The sequence below is a fragment of the Paramacrobiotus metropolitanus genome, unplaced genomic scaffold (genome assembly GCF_019649055.1).
Source record: "Paramacrobiotus metropolitanus isolate TYO unplaced genomic scaffold, Prichtersi_v1.0 Parri_scaffold0000027, whole genome shotgun sequence".
NCBI classification, from domain to species: Eukaryota; Metazoa; Tardigrada; class Eutardigrada; order Parachela; family Macrobiotidae; genus Paramacrobiotus; species Paramacrobiotus metropolitanus.
The window spans coordinates 773,386-791,003 of record NW_026570247.1 but is presented as its reverse complement, the minus strand read 5'-3'; the positions used below and the strand labels follow the sequence as shown (position 1 = coordinate 791,003).

General features: G+C 49.6%; 2 protein-coding genes across 2 annotated transcripts; both read right to left on the bottom strand.

The window, feature by feature from the left end:
* Nucleotides 1-6,355: 6,355 nt before the first annotated feature.
* On the bottom strand, nt 6,356-7,907 carry LOC129588001 (uncharacterized). Its single transcript, XM_055481993.1, has 2 exons — nt 7,675-7,907; nt 6,356-7,373 (listed from the first exon to the last, which is right to left on the bottom strand). The coding sequence occupies exons 1-2, from the start codon at nt 7,789-7,791 to the stop codon at nt 6,453-6,455; spliced, it is 1,038 nt and encodes a 345-aa protein (XP_055337968.1). The 5' UTR covers nt 7,792-7,907; the 3' UTR covers nt 6,356-6,452.
* Nucleotides 7,908-15,568: 7,661 nt separating this feature from the next.
* On the bottom strand, nt 15,569-17,317 carry LOC129587978 (uncharacterized). The gene is made up of 2 exons (XM_055481964.1): nt 16,870-17,317; nt 15,569-16,776 (listed from the first exon to the last, which is right to left on the bottom strand). The coding sequence occupies exon 2, from the start codon at nt 16,727-16,729 to the stop codon at nt 15,848-15,850; it is 882 nt and encodes a 293-aa protein (XP_055337939.1). The 5' UTR covers nt 16,730-16,776; nt 16,870-17,317; the 3' UTR covers nt 15,569-15,847.
* Nucleotides 17,318-17,618: the final 301 nt, after the last annotated feature.

Below are 17,618 nucleotides of genomic sequence, written 5' to 3'. Positions count from 1 at the left end.
TCGGCCGCTGTGAACTCCAGCAAATTCGGGAAACGCAGTTTGGACAGTTTGCTGGTGGCGCGCGGAGAACGACAATAGCTTAGTCGGAATGCTACCGTGAGTTCGCGCACCGGCGAGAGGTTGTCAAAGGTCACCGCTTCCCCGTCGAAGGGGTCCACACGGACCGCCTTGAGGGGCGGCTTGGATAGAGACAGGGCCAACTGATGCACTTCGCGTGAAATTACTTGTTTGTCGCATTTCAAGAGCAGGCCTTGTTGCTCGCTGCAGTTGTGCACGGAGAACCCCGGCGGGCGGCAGTTGGCCGTGAACTGCCGCATGCACTGGTCGCGCGTCATCAGCTGTGTCACGAAGGGCGGGAAGGCTACAAACACTGAACCAGCCGGTTGTCTGCCCTCATCTGTGTCGACGATCACTTCGCCAAGTGCACCGGTTACAGCGCTAACTCTTAACTGTCTAGTTTATGCGAGTTCTTCGCAGTTGGCGAAAAGTGGCATCCCGAATGCAAGAACGACAGCGGCGCGCAACGAAGCTACCCGGTGTGGACGAGTGATCCGGCGACGGAGGAAGTGTGCCGCGTCGTGACCAAGATGAAATGCTGGGAGAACGTCAATCTGAATTACGGCCACTGCGACAATGTCACGCGAGACGAGGAAGCGGCCTTCGGAGTCTGCTTTACGCCCGATGGAATTGTGCAGGAGCTGAGACGAAAAGCGCATGCCCTAGCGCGGCTGCTGCCACGACCCATAGAACTCACTTTGACCGGGAACCAGACGGCTGTGGTCACCGCGGCGGACCTGGATCCCGTACGCCACTTGATCACGTCCTTCAGTATAGTGTCTTGTGTCAACAATCGCAGCACCAACAAAATCCACAAATACGACCTCTTCAACGCGCTGCAAATGTGGGTGGAACACTGCGACGATCTGGACGTCCGCCGGGAGGACTTCCAGCGTTCCTTGCAACTGCGCGATATCTCCTTTGTAAAGACGACGATTCGCGCGTTGGAGGCGGATGCCTTCAGTGACCTGCCGGACCTGCGCGTGCTGAGCTTAGAGTACGGCATCTATCACAAGGAAGTCGGGGTGGAGAACCCGGTGTTCTCGGAACGATATCGCAGTTACTTGAGACGCCTTCACTGCGGCTGCGAGTTCGCCGGATTCCGTCACTGGTGGAGGAATTCCGCGCTGCTGCGCGAGGGATGGGAGGACTTCAACATTGTATTCAAATTCAAGATATCCTGGATAGCGGGCTTGTTCCTGCCCGGGGACGTATACGTGCCAATTGATTGTGCGGTGGATATGCCTACGGGCGCAGCGGCTGTTGACCTGAACCAGACTGAGTTCTCGCGCAACGAGGATAATTGTGAGCTGATGGGCAGTACAACCGTTCGAAACGGCGGCTGATGGACAACACGACTGGCGGTTGCAGAAAGTCGATGGCTTGATTCACAGCTGTAGCCGTAGGGAACAATTCAGCAGTTCACTGACGAACCCATTTCGCATGTTGGGGCAGTACTTTGTCATTTGGGATGTATGGCTTCTGGCTTCTCTTGAATTTTCTCTCCTTTTTTATTGAGTTTTTTCCGTCTTCATAGCAACGATCTTCTCTTTTGTAACAAAAAGCCTGCGCCAAAAGACACTAATTAAAAAGTTCGAATTTACACATTGAAAAAACAATTTTGTCCTAACTAAGCTTCTTTCTTACCTAGCTACAGATATGCGTTCTGAGTCTTCTGACTGAACAGAAGCTAGTTAACGGTTAAGAGTCAACTGTGAAGAGACAGGACTGTAAAGCGAAAACATAAGAAAACAAAATCAAAGAGCTGCCTGTGTAATCGCACCCGGACAATTGGGAGTGTGACATTTCGCCGCACTCAAACTCGACGCGCGACTTTTCGCCGCGCAGACATTTCGCCGCCGGACATTCGGACGCTGGGACACTTCGGTTGGGGACGTTATGCTTTGAGACATTTTACCTTGCGACATTTCGACACAAGACGTCTGGTTGCGGACAGTTCGTCTTGGGACTTTTCGAACGATGCGACTAATCACCGCAAAATAATTCACCGCTCTTAATTCTCACAAATTTTTCAGTTTTTTAGCCTTGTTCTTAGTTTTTCTTAGGTTTTCTTAGTCTTTCTTAGACTTTCTTAGGTCTTCTTATGCTTTCATAAATTTTATTTGGTTTTATAGGTTTCTTAGGTCTCTTAGATTTTTTAGGTTTCTTAGGTTTTCTTAGGTTTTCTGATTTTTTCTTAGGTCTTCTTTAATTTTCTTAAATTTCGTAGATTTTTTAAGTTTCTAAGGTTTCTTAAGTTTCTTGGGATTCTTAGGTTGTTCGTTTGGTTTTGTTTTTCAGTTTTCCATTTCCTGACTCTTTTAGTTATCTTAGTAAATTGTTTATCTGATAGTCGCTTCGTCGAGATATCCTTGCGGCGAAATTGCTTTGCTTCGAAACGGCTATGCGACGAAAAGTCTCGCGGCGTAAGGTCCTACCGACGAAATGTCCTGCGACGAAACGTCGCGCGGCGAGATGGCCTTGCGGTGAAATGTCTGCGACCAAACGTCCCGCGACTAGTTGTCCGCGGCGAAATGTCGCGGTGCCCTGTGTAATTCATGGAGAATGACTGTGTCCTTATTTTTTCAATAGAAAACGAAGAGCAGTTTTGTCAAACCAAAGTCGAACCTGTAGCTACGTACGAAGTGCGCAAGGGTTTACGAATACGAGCGAAGCCGTGGAACACATCGTGTTTTGCATTTTCCCGGAATGCTTATTTGCATAGCTTGGCTATCATAAAATAATGCTCGAGGGTTAAAAAGTGCTCCTTTGGTCAAACCGAATAATACGTCATGAATAATACGTGTAAAAACTTCATGACCATATGCATTTACGTGCAAAATTTAAAAGAGATCGGTCCATAATGGGACTTTTGGTACACCTGAATGCATTTAAACTTTTTGGAATTTTCTTACAGCCATAACTCCCGAACCGGATGTTGCGCGCACAAACGGTTTTCACGCCAGTGCATGCTAGTCGTCTAGCTACAGAAGAACACAAAACAAAACAAAAATCTGTTAGAGACTGCGAGACACTGAAAGTTTTCGTGCATGTACACGAATTTGTTACCATGTAACGGGCTACTTCCCTTAAACATCGCTATTATTTTGTAATACGTGTTTGACGACACGACACCGACGGGTTAGCTCGGCCGATTGGTGGACGAGTCGTCCACCATTCTGGCTTATTTCCGCAGGAAGGTGGATGCTGTCCGGTAGACAGGCGGACGACTCATCTATCACTCTGCCGAAGTTCGGCAGGCAGCTGGATGTTGTTTCAATGAACGTCCACTATGTACTAACCCACCTTCCTGTCGGTTAGACGCATTAGCTCAGCGGCACATGCAGCAGAAATTCATAAACCGTTTCTTACAGACTTAAAATCACTGTTTTCTTCTTATCCTGTTGTACGTATAGCGATCCTGGGAATGCTAATGAAAGCGATTCGACAGAGGAACTTTTGAAGTTAGCCGGTTGTAAAGGTTTTGAGGGGAAGCGCGTTTAGGTTCGTTCTTCGAACAGCCATTCATTAGTGTCACTGATCTGCTACGTGTTAAAACCGCTCGATAATGCTAAAGGCGATATTGATGTAAATGATTTGGTTTTATGTACCTGGTAATTCAAATTTTAAGGACGGCTTAGTATCTGGTTGTAGCCGCGTGATTTAGGAATCGTAATAAATGATTATCTCACTTTGTATGAAGAAGGAAAGGAAAGCTGGTGGCAAACAGCGAACGTTCAAAGTAAACCTGTTTTGGAGCGGTTTTCGCTGCTCTTTGTGGTAATCTGGGACTACATCGAGTCGGCATCGCTGTTTGAATATAACCGACAAACCGCCTACATAAAGTTATAAACCACCGCACAACGACAAACCCATGCAAGCTGCCGGCACAAAAAGTCTGATTAGCTGCCATGGGTTTTATCGCAGCAGAATCAGTAGATCAGCTACATAATTCGTAGTTTCACGAGCCCTCTAAAGTAATTTATTTTAAAAGAACTGCATCAATCTTTTCTAATCAAATTTACCACCAATATTTCTAAAAAGGCCGTGGTCTGTGACTGTCTGTCCCTGCTGCAAGTGTTACGATCGTGTGCCAACATGTTGATGTTGCAGACGAACCCAGCAAACAGGTTGTTAAGCGTTTCGCCTCAGTTCGCAACAGAAAGCATTATCTGTGTTGGCGGCGTGCTTGCTTATAGCCAGTATTATAAATTAATACTATTTAATGATCATCTTAGTACCGGACTATTAGTTAATTGATCGACTATTACAGCGTTAATTATTTCGTAGATGTACTGTGCCATGTCGGCTAACAATGGCAAACGTTTCCAGTTTAATTCAGTGCCAAAAAATGAATTGACACTCGCTTAGTACTTGATTGGCTTAATTTGTTAACCAGTTTGAAATTCGAAGGGTGTTTGGAAATTCCACCGCATGGACTTTGACGATATTCCATATATACGGTGAGGGAAAGGCGGTTGCTGGTGGGATAAAGCACACACTCACACAGTGCTTTGTACACAATCTAGTGGCGGTTTGATTTTCTCGAATCAACGTGGTTTCAGTAGCCGTTGCCTACTGGCAATTCAGTTTATGGGCATTGATTCATCGTCACCAGTGACTCACCACATTCATCGTTTGGAGTGCTTTGCCGGTAATATTATGGTGCTGTGTCATTATTTTTGGAGAGTTTCCATTGAAAGTTGTCTTCATTTTCTTCATACATGCCCTCAAAGAGCTGCCTATCGTCCGCGCAAATGCGGACCTTTTCCCGAGAAGTTGCAGAGAGTCTCATGAAACCTAGGTAAACTTGCGTTGCCGCATCTGCAGCGGCTGCTTTTGGAATTCCCAGGCTGCACGAGTCGGCACTATGCACTTCAAATGAAAATTGATAAAATACCGCTTACAAGGATAAAACGACCAGCCCATAAAAGCGAGTGTTACAGAAATTGTATTCCGTGAGTTGTGTCCATTGCCATTGTTATTCTACAGAGTGCTCTGCATATGTTGGGCGAGTTAGTTTCACTTTCACTGGTGTCTGTAAAAATGTATTATTGGGTTACCATTGCAGTCCTAGGAGTGTCCGTGTTGCATTACACCAATGGTGCAGCGAAACAACCCGCTGCTCAAGCTGTTGCGGCTGAAAAAGTGAAAGTAAGTATGTTCGCTGCGTGCTGACACACCCACTAGCGGCTAGGTATGGTTACGGATATATAATGCATGCCTGCGCACATTACAGTTACGGGGATGGTTATCCTTGCCGAAACGACAGCTACTGTGGCAATGACCCAAACCGTTATCACTGCAACTTGTTCCAGAGCTGTCTTGGTGGATACGGCTGCTGCAGAAAGAAGCCGACGCCAACAACCACAACGACAACGACCACTAGACGACGTGGATCTGGTCGTAACGGTTGACCCAGCAACAGCCCAGCCCGCTTCCACTACGCTCTTCCACTCCGGCCCTTACCTCCCCATGCGCCTTCGGGTTTCATGTACCGCTGTTTAATTCTCGTACCACTACAGCCGCGGCTTGATTGAATGTGCTTCCACTGGTTCCATATTAAACTCTGGCGTGTCCGCGTATGCATATCAGTCGCCAGTGTGAGTACAGCTACCTCCACAGTAACCATAATTCGCAACGGAAAACCAACTGGCGAGTGGCGACGCTCTTGGTTTAGACATTTTTCACTCCACTTAAGTTTTCCCTGTTTTTTTTTCTCGCTCGAAAACGAACCATAAACACACTTGATAATCTTCCGCAACTTCTTGGTCACAATTTCTTTAGTTTAAGTACAGTCTGTACTTACAAATATTACCAATGTATAAAACTACTTCACTTTATTCGGCAAAAGCCCATCAAATAGCGAAAAGTGTAAACGCAGACACACTGTACTACGGTTTAATTTCAACGTTCAAAAACATCAAAATCCCCATCCTCCGTGGATTAAAAGGTGATGCACTCGTAGCGTAGCGTTTCCTTTAATTACAAATTACAATCAAACTGAAGCGCTGCTGAGGAAAGGAAACGCCATTCTCCAGTTATATTCACGCATTTTGCATATAGGTAATTCTATTTGCGTATCCTCGTATCATGTATAGAATCAGTACTATTATTACTAAGTAAGGTATGGTAATTTGTAGTACAACACGCCAGGCTTTAAGATTGTACGAGTATGTCCTGGGTTCGATACCTACTGAGTACTGAGTAAGTTGGGTAACTTTTATCTCGTAAAATGTGAAGCTGAACGAAAAAGTATGAAATTCGCTAATTGCGGCGTCCTTCTATTACTACTGCAGGCAGTAGTGCTTCGTTTTTCAGGTCAGAGAAAACTAACTGCATATAAAAAAGCTATGGGCAACCGTTCAGGCCCTTGACTCCCGGGCATCAGCTGTTCATGCCGTCATGGGTCCACAGTCGCCTTCGTTGCGCGAGAACGCGGTCTGGTTGAGGTCCACACTCGCTGCGCCGGTGGGCATCCCCCGCGCGCAGTCGATGGGCACGTACAGGTCCGGCACCGGGAAGCAGACGCCGCCCCAGGCGGTTTTAAATTTGTAAGTCAGGCAGTAATCGTGCTCGGAGCCGTTGACCAGCGCCGCGCTGCTGCGCCACCGCCGGAACCAGGCGAACTCGCAGCCGCAGTGCACGGCAAACAGGTAGTCGCGCACGGGCTTCGTGAAGACCGTCGTCTCGGGCTGGTGCCACTCCCCGCTCGGGTGGAAGATGCCGTACTCCAAGCTCACCATCCGCAACTGCGGCAGGTCACTGAAGGCGTTCGTTTCCAGCGTGCGGATGATGCTGCGGCGGAAGACGATATCGCGCAGCAGCGGCGAGCGCTGGTAGTCCTCGCGGCGGACGTCAAGGTCCTTGCAGTCGCCCACCCAGTGCGCCAACGTGTTGTAGAGGTCGTATTCGTTCAGCTTGTGTGTGATACGGTCGTCGACGCATTCAACGCTCCAGAACCAGGTGATTAGGTGGCGCATGGGCTCCAGGTCGGGCGCAGTTACGGCGGCGGCCTGGACGCCGGTCAGACCAAGACGGAGGGGTAGCGGCCGTATCCGGGCGATGGCGGGCGCCACTTCCCGCAGTTCCTGAACAATCCCGTCGGGCGTGGCGCAGTAATGATCGTTGTCCGAGTCATTCGTGAAATTGAAGCGTCCATGGTCACACTCGCCGTACGGCAGGCCCAGCGCGTCCCAGCACTTGATCGGACGCCACGCGGCAGACCTCGTCGGTGGGTGGGTCGCTGGACCACACCGGGAAACTGCGCTTGACGCTGTTGTCGTTCTTGCATTCGGGATGCCAATTTTTGGCAACTGCAACCACATCGTGTTATTTAGGAAGTCTAGAGTTTAAGCTGAACATTAAGAACAGTATTCCTTTCCGCCGATACACAACCCCACAAGGCGAGCGAACACTAAACCAGCGATTCATAAGCTCCGTATAATAACGTTGAAAGCGGCTTGTAGTGCAGCGGCTACAGTACTGTGTTGTAATACAATAGAAGCAGCGAGTGCAAACACACTCTACTGCATCAGTCTGCCCACAGTTACCCTATCCCAGTTGTGTAGATATGTGACTGGCTCAAGTCGCAGCATTTCGCTGTTTTCCACTTACAGTGTTCTTCGTTGATAGAGTACATTTCTTGTGCGAAGTCGACGGAGGCGGATCCGTTAAGGAAAGGAGCGGCGCAGTTAACGGGCACGAAGACGTCTTCTTTGGTAAATTTGGCATTGGCCCAAGAAGCGTACTGGATCTCGTACACTTCCCCTTCGCCAGCGTTACGCTTTAAGCCGTTGACAGCCCACCGCTGGCGGAACCATCGGTATTGACAGCCGCAGTGCAGTCGCGACAGGTAATCCCGCACGCGTCCCTAATAACAGTCACTTTCTCGCCAACCGCTCTCCAGCGTCAACAACCGCAACGCGGGAAGGTCCGTGAAAGTGCCAGCTTCCAAGGAATGCAGCGCGAAATTGACGAACTGGATCAGTCGGAGCTTGGCGGAGTGCCAGAGGTCGCCGCGTCGGATGTCCAAATCAAAGCAGTCGGCCGCTGTGAACTCCAGCAAATTCGGGAAACGCAGTTTGGACAGTTTGCTGATGGCGCGCGCAGTAATACAGTGACTGAGCCGGAATGTCACGGTTAATTCCCGCACCGGGGAGAGGTTGTCAAAGGTCACTGCCTCCCCGTCGAAGAGGTCGACGCGGACCGCCTTAAGGGGTGGCTTGGATAAAGCCACGGCCAGTTGCTGTACCTCGCGTGAATTTACTTGTTTGTCGCATTTCAAGAGCAGGCCTTGTTGCTCGCTGCAGTTGTGGACGGAGAACCCCGGCGGGCGGCAGTTGGCCGTGAACTGCCGCATGCACTGGCCGCGCGTCATCAGCTGCGTCGCGAACAGTGGAAATGCGACGAACACTTCGCCAAGTGCGCGAGTCTGTTGGGCAGCTGACACAAATTTCGGTGTAAACGCAGTTTCGATGGACGTGCAGTGGATGAGCAGCGCCAAGTGAATCAATCCCTGGAATAAGTCCAGAAATGCACGGCATTCTCGCAGATGTTGTTTATGAAAGCGGCTGCACACTGCTACGAATCACGAGACAAGCCAATGCGTAAAGTACTTATAATTATAAGTATACAGAAATGAGCTCGAATGCATGTAAAATGCAGCAGCTCAATTGTGGTAACGTGCTAGCGCAATGCCAGTAGCTAGTGTGAGCGGCTGATCAGACGCCTGCCGGCATCTTTGTAATGTGTTCTTCACAGAATTTAGCTCTGGCATAACATGGTTACACGCATCATTTCGCATTAATATTATGGTAGCCTACAGACGGCCGTGATTGCCTGCAGTGATACATTGCGCTGTATCCGGGTGTTAACGCTGGATGCTGAGCGTCCGTTGTCGGAATGGAATGCGGAAAATGTCCAGCACAAACGCGCCAACGGCCGACACGTGTTCATGCGGAAAGAATAACTGTGGAACGCTTTCACTGTGAGGTCGTATTTTTCGGGCGTGATTTTCCGGCAGTCTCTTCTAGCGCGCGTCTACTGGCACAACGACGTCGTTCGGAGATCAGCCGTTGCATAGCCCCTACGTTGTCTTTGATTCAGATGCAAATGTACAATACTCTATTGCTCTTTTCATAACATGGTATCAGTATAAATCCAGGGAATCAGCGGTTCAACGCTAATGTGCAGCATCAACGAACTGGCAGAAGACTGGCATCGGTAGCGGGGTCCATTCGTACCGCTTGGTCTGCGGTAGCAGCGTCTCCGGTTTAGCATAAGACGAAACAAATGTTGTAAGGGGAGTACGCCTAACGGCGGCGGTCTGAGCCTGAAAAGCCTGAAATCTGATCATTATTCCGAAAAATTTTGCTAACGCAGGAATCGATACCTCGTCCACCAGGCTTTAATGCGAACCACTTACAGCCAGACCACGTTGGACATTTAGCGGTATAACGGTCAAGATTTTATACGCCTAAACGCTTAATGACCGCGCGCCGCTCCTCACATACCATACTCCTCACATATCGCAAAATCGCGAGGTCTCTCAATCGACTTTACCTCCTCACGCCTGAGCACACTACGCGCGCGGTTGTATACTATGCAACACATACAACATAAGACTCTTAAGCGGAACCGCACAGCGTACCGAACTCATACCCATCGTCGAGATAACCAGAGAAAGACCATCTGCTACCACGAGAGGGACTCACGCCCTTGTCTCAGCAGCTCTGATGCAGTGCAGTGACTGACACCCTAGGATCGTGTGTACCTGATCGCAGTATTACGATCCGCCCCTTCCGCTCTCATCCGCCAACGGCGCTTCGATTCGGCGATTACGGTAGGCTTACGCATGTGGCTTATGCGAGAGCAGCCTTAGCGCAGGATTATCGGCAGTCATAGATTTTGTCAGTTGTCATGTTTGGACATTTTGGTGTTATGTTTGCGGTTATTTTTCGGATACAACGTTCCTTTTAATCGTCATGTTGTTCTCATTTCCGGTAGATCGTATAGCAGAGGATCTCCCCAGTACAGGAGAGGTTCCTCAGAATGTACTGAATAATTAAAATTAAGTAATTATTGTCTTTCAAGTATGTATTGGTTTGCTATTAATGTTGCACAAACTGTGCGTTTATCTTGAGGCCGCAAATCCGAAGCGGAAATAAATTTGGCCGAATATCATAAGCGAAAATAAGAATGGTGACGATTCCCGGTTTGATGCAACACGAACAGCGCCGATATCACCAACAAATCCAATACTTTGAGAGTTGACGCCGTCAGCTTATCCCATCAGCGGGGATAGGCTGCATGGTTTCTACACTCCGCGGTGTGCCAGAAAGTGTTGGCAGGTCTGATGCATTTTAAATTATGACGCCGTTATCTACTCTACTTTAGAAGTATTAAGTATCGCATACAAATTATGCAGAAGGATGTTCTCACGTCTGTCAACGAGACTTTGCAGTACGTATAACTCGATAACGTATATAATTACAACGTATGTATAACGACATTCAAAATAAAAAAAAAAAACAGAATTCCACGATTTTTTTCAAATTTTTAAAGAAATATTAAAATTTTCTTTTTAAAATTAAAAATTCGTTTTAAAATTTACTAGACATCCTATAATACTGGATCGGTGTAAGAACGATCTTCATGCTTTTGTGCGTTTCCAGGCGAAATCCGAAGGAGACTGGTCCTTAATAAGACTTTTGGTACAACTGAATGCATTTAAGGTTTTCAGAATTTTCTTACAACCTCAACTCGCGAACCGAATGTTGCGCGCAGAACGGTTTTAAATCCAATACATACAAATCATCTGGCTACAAATATCGCAAAACAAAGCGGAAACGAGTATGTAAGTGCGCGAAAGTGAAATTTTCCGTGAATGTGTGTGTACACGAATTTGGTACGAGGTACCGGAACCAATTCAGCCGCTATTTTTCTTCTGAATTACACTTATTACAGCGTCCACATACGCAGTTAATTTGTAATCACGGCACTGTCGGCAGTCAATGAGGTATGTTCGCATGCCGTTTCTCCTGATGATCATACTTAAATCATCAGAATTCATGTCGGTTGTCGAATGCTTTAGATACTGTAGCCGCCCGCACAAGTTGCTCCATTGGCAGATCCGGCCGCTGCCTTCGCCCTGCACACACTGCGCTGAACAGCGAGCAATGTGAGGCCAAATATCCGTATACCTCACTCTGTGGGGCAACTTGTGCGGGCGGCTACAGTACCTAATGGAACGTTCCGCACGGATGCACCATTACAGTTATCAACAAGTACAGTACTGTACCCGATTCCGCTTTCCGCATTAAGCGCTGTGGTCCATGGAGAATATATGCAACCACAGATGCAGATCAAACATAAGTCATAGTTCGGCACAGCGGTTCAATTGTCGATTGCACAATGCGGAAGTACTGTATGCCGACTAGTCTTTACCTGTACACAGTCAACCGTTCATTTTATGCAAAATGTTTTACTGTTTTCGCGAATTCCGATTACTTGTTTACTTAAGGACGTACCTGTATCTTGTTAATTGGTTTTAGTTGTTTGGCTACAATAGTTACTTTGCGAAAGTATACAATGAACGCACTGTGGAGATTCTTATTGAAAACAGAAGGGGTCATGGCAAAGCGCCAACTGTTATGGGCCGCCATCCTGGTCGTCATCGTGCTGGTTATACTGACAACATCAGTTTCAGCCGGCATCGGATTAAGCGGTCTCCTCTCCAACGGTTCGGCCACAGCTCGAAACCCATTTTTAACGACCGAAACTATTCCAGGTACATGGGCCGTTAACACTTTCACTACAGCCGGAGAAGAGCCGCTTCCCACAACCACCCTACCAGCAACATTGGCCGTAGATTCACCCACACCAGCACCCAGTGCCCAGACGACCGTCAATTTCACTGTGATCGCCGCTGCACAGGCATACGTGGAAACGCCGTCTGTCTCGTCGCTGCCCACAACCACCCTACCAGCAACATTGGCCGTAGATTCACCCACACCAGCACCCAGTGCCCAGACGACCGTCAATTTCACTGTGATCGCCGCTGCACAGGCATACGTGGAAACGCCGTCTGTCTCGTCGCTGCCCACAACCACCCTACCAGCAACATTGGCCGTAGATTCACCCACACCAGCACCCAGTGCCCAGACGACCGTCAATTTCACTGTGATCGCCGCTGCACAGGCATACGTGGAAACGCCGTCTGTCTCGTCGCTGCCCAAAACCACCCTACCAGCAACATTGGCCGTAGATTCACCCACACCAGCACCCAGTGCCCAGACGACCGTCAATTTCACTGTGATCGCCGCTGCACAGGCATACGTGGAAACGCCGTCTGTCTCGTCGCTGCCCACAACCACCCTACCAGCAACATTGGCCGTAGATTCACCCACACCAGCACCCAGTGCCCAGACGACCGTCAATTTCACTGTGATCGCCGCTGCACAGGCATACGTGGAAACGCCGTCTGTCTCGTCGCTGCCCAAAACCACCCTACCAGCAACATTGGCCGTAGATTCACCCACACCAGCACCCAGTGCCCAGACGACCGTCAATTTCACTGTGATCGCCGCTGCACAGGCATACGTGGAAACGCCGTCTGTCTCGTCGCTGCCCACAACCACCCTACCAGCAACATTGGCCGTAGATTCACCCACACCAGCACCCAGTGCCCAGACGACCGTCAATTTCACTGTGATCGCCGCTGCACGAGGCATACGTGGAAACGCCGTCTGTCTCGTCGCTGCCCACAACCACCCTACCAGCAACATTGGCCGTAGATTCACCCACACCAGCACCCAGTGCCCAGACGACCGTCAATTTCACTGTGATCGCCGCTGCACAGGCATACGTGGAAACGCCGTCTGTCTCGTCGCTGCCCACAACCACCCTACCAGCAACATTGGCCGTAGATTCACCCACACCAGCACCCAGTGCCCAGACGACCGTCAATTTCACTGTGATCGCCGCTGCACAGGCATGGAAACGCCGTCTGTCTCGTCGCTGCCCAAAACCACCCTACCAGCAACATTGGCCGTAGATTCACCCACACCAGCACCCAGTGCCCAGACGACCGTCAATTTCACTGTGATCGCCGCTGCACAGGCATACGTGGAAACGCCGTCTGTCTCGCTGCCCACAACCACCCTACCAGCAACATTGGCCGTAGATTCACCCACACCAGCACCCAGTGCCCAGACGACCGTCAATTTCACTGTGATCGCCGCTGCACAGGCATACGTGGAAACGCCGTCTGTCTCGTCGCTGCCCACAACCACCCTACCAGCAACATTGGCCGTAGATTCACCCACACCAGCACCCAGTGCCCAGACGACCGTCAATTTCACTGTGATCGCCGCTGCACAGGCATACGTGGAAACGCCGTCTGTCTCGTCGCTGCCCACAACCACCCTACCAGCAACATTGGCCGTAGATTCACCCACACCAGCACCCAGTGCCCAGACGACCGTCAATTTCACTGTGATCGCCGCTGCACAGGCATACGTGGAAACGCCGTCTGTCTCGTCGCTGCCCACAACCACCCTACCAGCAACATTGGCCGTAGATTCACCCACACCAGCACCCAGTGCCCAGACGACCGTCAATTTCACCAGATCGCCGCTGCACAGGCATACGTGGAAACGCCGTCTGTCTCGTCGCTGCCCACAACCACCCTACCAGCAACATTGGCCGTAGATTCACCCACACCAGCACCCAGTGCCCAGACGACCGTCAATTTCACTGTGATCGCCGCTGCACAGGCATACGTGGAAACGCCGTCTGTCTCGTCGCTGCCCAAAACCACCCTACCAGCAACATTGGCCGTAGATTCACCCACACCAGCACCCAGTGCCCAGACGACCGTCAATTTCACTGTGATCGCCGCTGCACAGGCATACGTGGAAACGCCGTCTGTCTCGTCGCTGCCCACAACCACCCTACCAGCAACATTGGCCGTAGATTCACCCACACCAGCACCCAGTGCCCAGACGACCGTCAATTTCACTGTGATCGCCGCTGCACAGGCATACGTGGAAACGCCGTCTGTCTCGTCGCTGCCCACAACCACCCTACCAGCAACATTGGCCGTAGATTCACCCACACCAGCACCCAGTGCCCAGACGACCGTCAATTTCACTGTGATCGCCGCTGCACAGGCATACGTGGAAACGCCGTCTGTCTCGTCGCTGCCCACAACCACCCTACCAGCAACATTGGCCGTAGATTCACCCACACCAGCACCCAGTGCCCAGACGACCGTCAATTTCACTGTGATCGCCGCTGCACAGGCATACGTGGAAACGCCGTCTGTCTCGTCGCTGCCCACAACCACCCTACCAGCAACATTGGCCGTAGATTCACCCACACCAGCACCCAGTGCCCAGACGACCGTCAATTTCACTGTGATCGCCGCTGCACAGGCATACGTGGAAACGCCGTCTGTCTCGTTGCTGCCCACAACCACACTACCAGCAACATTGGCCGTAGATTCACCCACACCAGCACCCAGTGCTCAGACGACCGTCAATTTCACTGTGATCGCCGCTGCACAGGCATACGTAGAAACGGCGTCCGTCTCGTCGCTGCCCACAACCACACTACCAGGAACATTGGCCGTAGATTCACCCACACCAGCACCCAGTGCCCAGACGACCGTCAATTTCACTGTGATCACCGCTGCACAGGCATACGTGGAAACGCCGTCTGTCTCGTCGCTGCCCACAACCACCCCAACGCTAGCGTCAACGGTGACTCAGTTTTCGGAACAGCATTCTACGGTTTTTAAGCTCGGTGAGTTGCGGTTGTGCACGCAATATGCACTGTCGGAGAGCTACTTGATAAATTAATGTGCACCTATGCATTTTCAGGTCGTAGGCCTTATGGTCGGCGTTGATATTTAACGTGGCCCATGGCTTGCCGCTCACAGTTCCAGTGAGGTAAAATGTGAATATACCGGCCGGTGCGACTACTGGAAAGGCTTCTTTTCCTGGCCAGCCAAGTTTAAAAGAGTTTTCTGGTGGTGTTTTCCCATCCAAATTCAGTGAGGATCCGCTGTATATTATGGCCACTTTGCCGGATTAGGAATACACAGCAGAAGTGCTTTTGTTATATCCTGTGATGTTTTGATTTTTATTATTATGACTTACTTAACTATTGTGTACGTATGACAAGCTGGAATTGTTGTTGTCCTTTTAGTTCTAACAGTAAACTTGCAGCATGGTTACAAGAGTGCCCCGTAATTCTTGACACATGAACAAAGCGACAATATAAATTCACGGGTTACGCCAAACTGCATGCTACGTCGCGCCACGCCACATTTACGCGTTACACGCTTAACAAACGCATATCAAATATCGATCTAAATTAGAAACTATAAATGTAAATAATAAAATACTCGTATTTTCTTTTTTTATAAGTACAGATCTGTAGTTTGAACATTCCTTAAATGTGGAGAGGACTCAGAGGAGTTTATTTGTCACTGTGGTAGACGTAGTGTAGTAGCAATCGTGCATTGCGAAGAATTCGCGCTAAATACCGTTTCCTGTTTTTTTTTTATATTTTTTTTATTTGCTGATTTTACATATATAAGTGATTACAGTACAGTGCTAAAATAAGATACGATACTAAAATTTTATATTATACTGTTGTTAAATTTAATAGTATTTTTAAGTACTCCGGATAAACTACGTATTCTAGAGCGGCAGTGCAGCCATCACACTAAGGCCTGCATAACTCCTCATTATAAGCTCCAAAAAGCGCGGCGCATAAAGGATTACATAAAATGACAAGGGAAAGACTGCTTACATAATATTACGCGGTGTAAAGTCCATCCAGCAAGCACACACCACAGACGCCCAGCTTGATGGCGCAGCTGCGTCGCCCCGGAACGTGTAGCCGGTGAATTGCAGTCCTCGCTGTCGGGATGTGTTCCGCACGCGGCGTCCATCGTATCCGGACGCCGCGTGGCATTCGCTGCTGGTGTGTTGTTGATCTCCACCGGCGTCAGCGTCGGTGCACTGGTATTAGGGTTCTTGTACAGGTCCACGATACGGGCATCAACATCCTTACCGGGATCCACCGGCAGCGCGCCCATGGTCTGCAGGTCCAGGTTGCACTTGTTCAGCCGGCACAGGCAGTACACCGCGTACTCATCCTCGCCGCTAGGACGTCGCTCATAATCCACACGGCTGCACAGAAAGTTCTGTCCGGCGAAGCCCTGCGGGCCCACGCGCGCGCCTATGCCGTCGATGTGGCGGACCGTGTCCGGTAGCGTGAAGACCGGGTAGTAGGTGGACTGGTTGGCCGGTGTGCCGGTGCCCGGACGGTAGCAGTTCCCGAAGCGCGCCCGTCCCACGACGGTGCCGTTAAGGTAGGGCGCCAGCTGTATATCGGTATAGTACAGGCACACGTCCGCGTTACCCGGGCACGTCCGCGCCGGGGGATAAGCCAGTAGCGGTAGGGCACGCTGGCACGTCTGGTTCCTGTGCGCCGCGTCAAGGTCCCTGGAGGCGGCTTCATCCAAACCGCCGGTACAAGCCCATCCGCAGTGGCATTCCTGTATGCCCACCATGCACTCCAGGCCGTGGACAGCCGCAGGACAGCACACCCCGACCACGAGCAGGTACTTGGCTACGGCCCGTAGCAGGCGCTGCATATGGTCACGCAATCAAGGCGAATGGCAATACTGTGGCAGTCGTCACCCTGCACAGCGAAAAATATGGCATTAATTCCTTCCCGTTCAGATGCCCGGACTAATAGGAGCAGCTAATTGAAAGCAACTGCGCCGGCACGCACTCGCTGTCGGGATGTGTGAATGGATCACTCATTCAAAGGGATCAATGATCATCAATCATTCCAGATTTATTGCCTCCCGACCTTCTCAAATGTACGGGAATCCACACTTGCGCGCTTGCGGACACCATGCACGAGTGACAAGGGGGGTTGGAGTACATACGGCCACCTTGCACATAGGAATCCTTAACGGAAAAAGACTGTTCCCACTGCTTTTTAAAGTTTTGGGGTTTTCTATGGGATTTCAGTGATTAGTATTCACTCTGATAATGTTTTCCTCGGCATAGGAAATATTTTTCTGTTTTCAAAACAGAACAGTTAGAACACATTGATTTTTCTTCTGTTTCAATTATGTACAACACACTGCACAGCTTGTTGCGTAACAGAAAATCTGTTTTGGTTGTGCTCATATTTTCTTATTAGACTGTGTTCATGTTTTATTGTTGTACCTGTTTTGATGGAAACAGCGAACTACGAATCCAGGATAATTGGTGTGCTGTTACATGCCCTCTTTGTTACCTTGACGATTCTAATTATGTTTCATCATAGTTAGTTGAAACAATGGTCATTATAAGAACTACACTGTATAGAAGTAATAATTTTAACAACAACAACAGCGTCAGCAAGTACAGTACGTATGTTGCACGGCCTGTACAGAGTACGCAGGCGTCTGGGAAAGGCAGAGCACTGTCACTACTTGACAATGTTCAACCTACAGTTGTGTGGCTGGTGAAAATTACATAAAAGAAAAC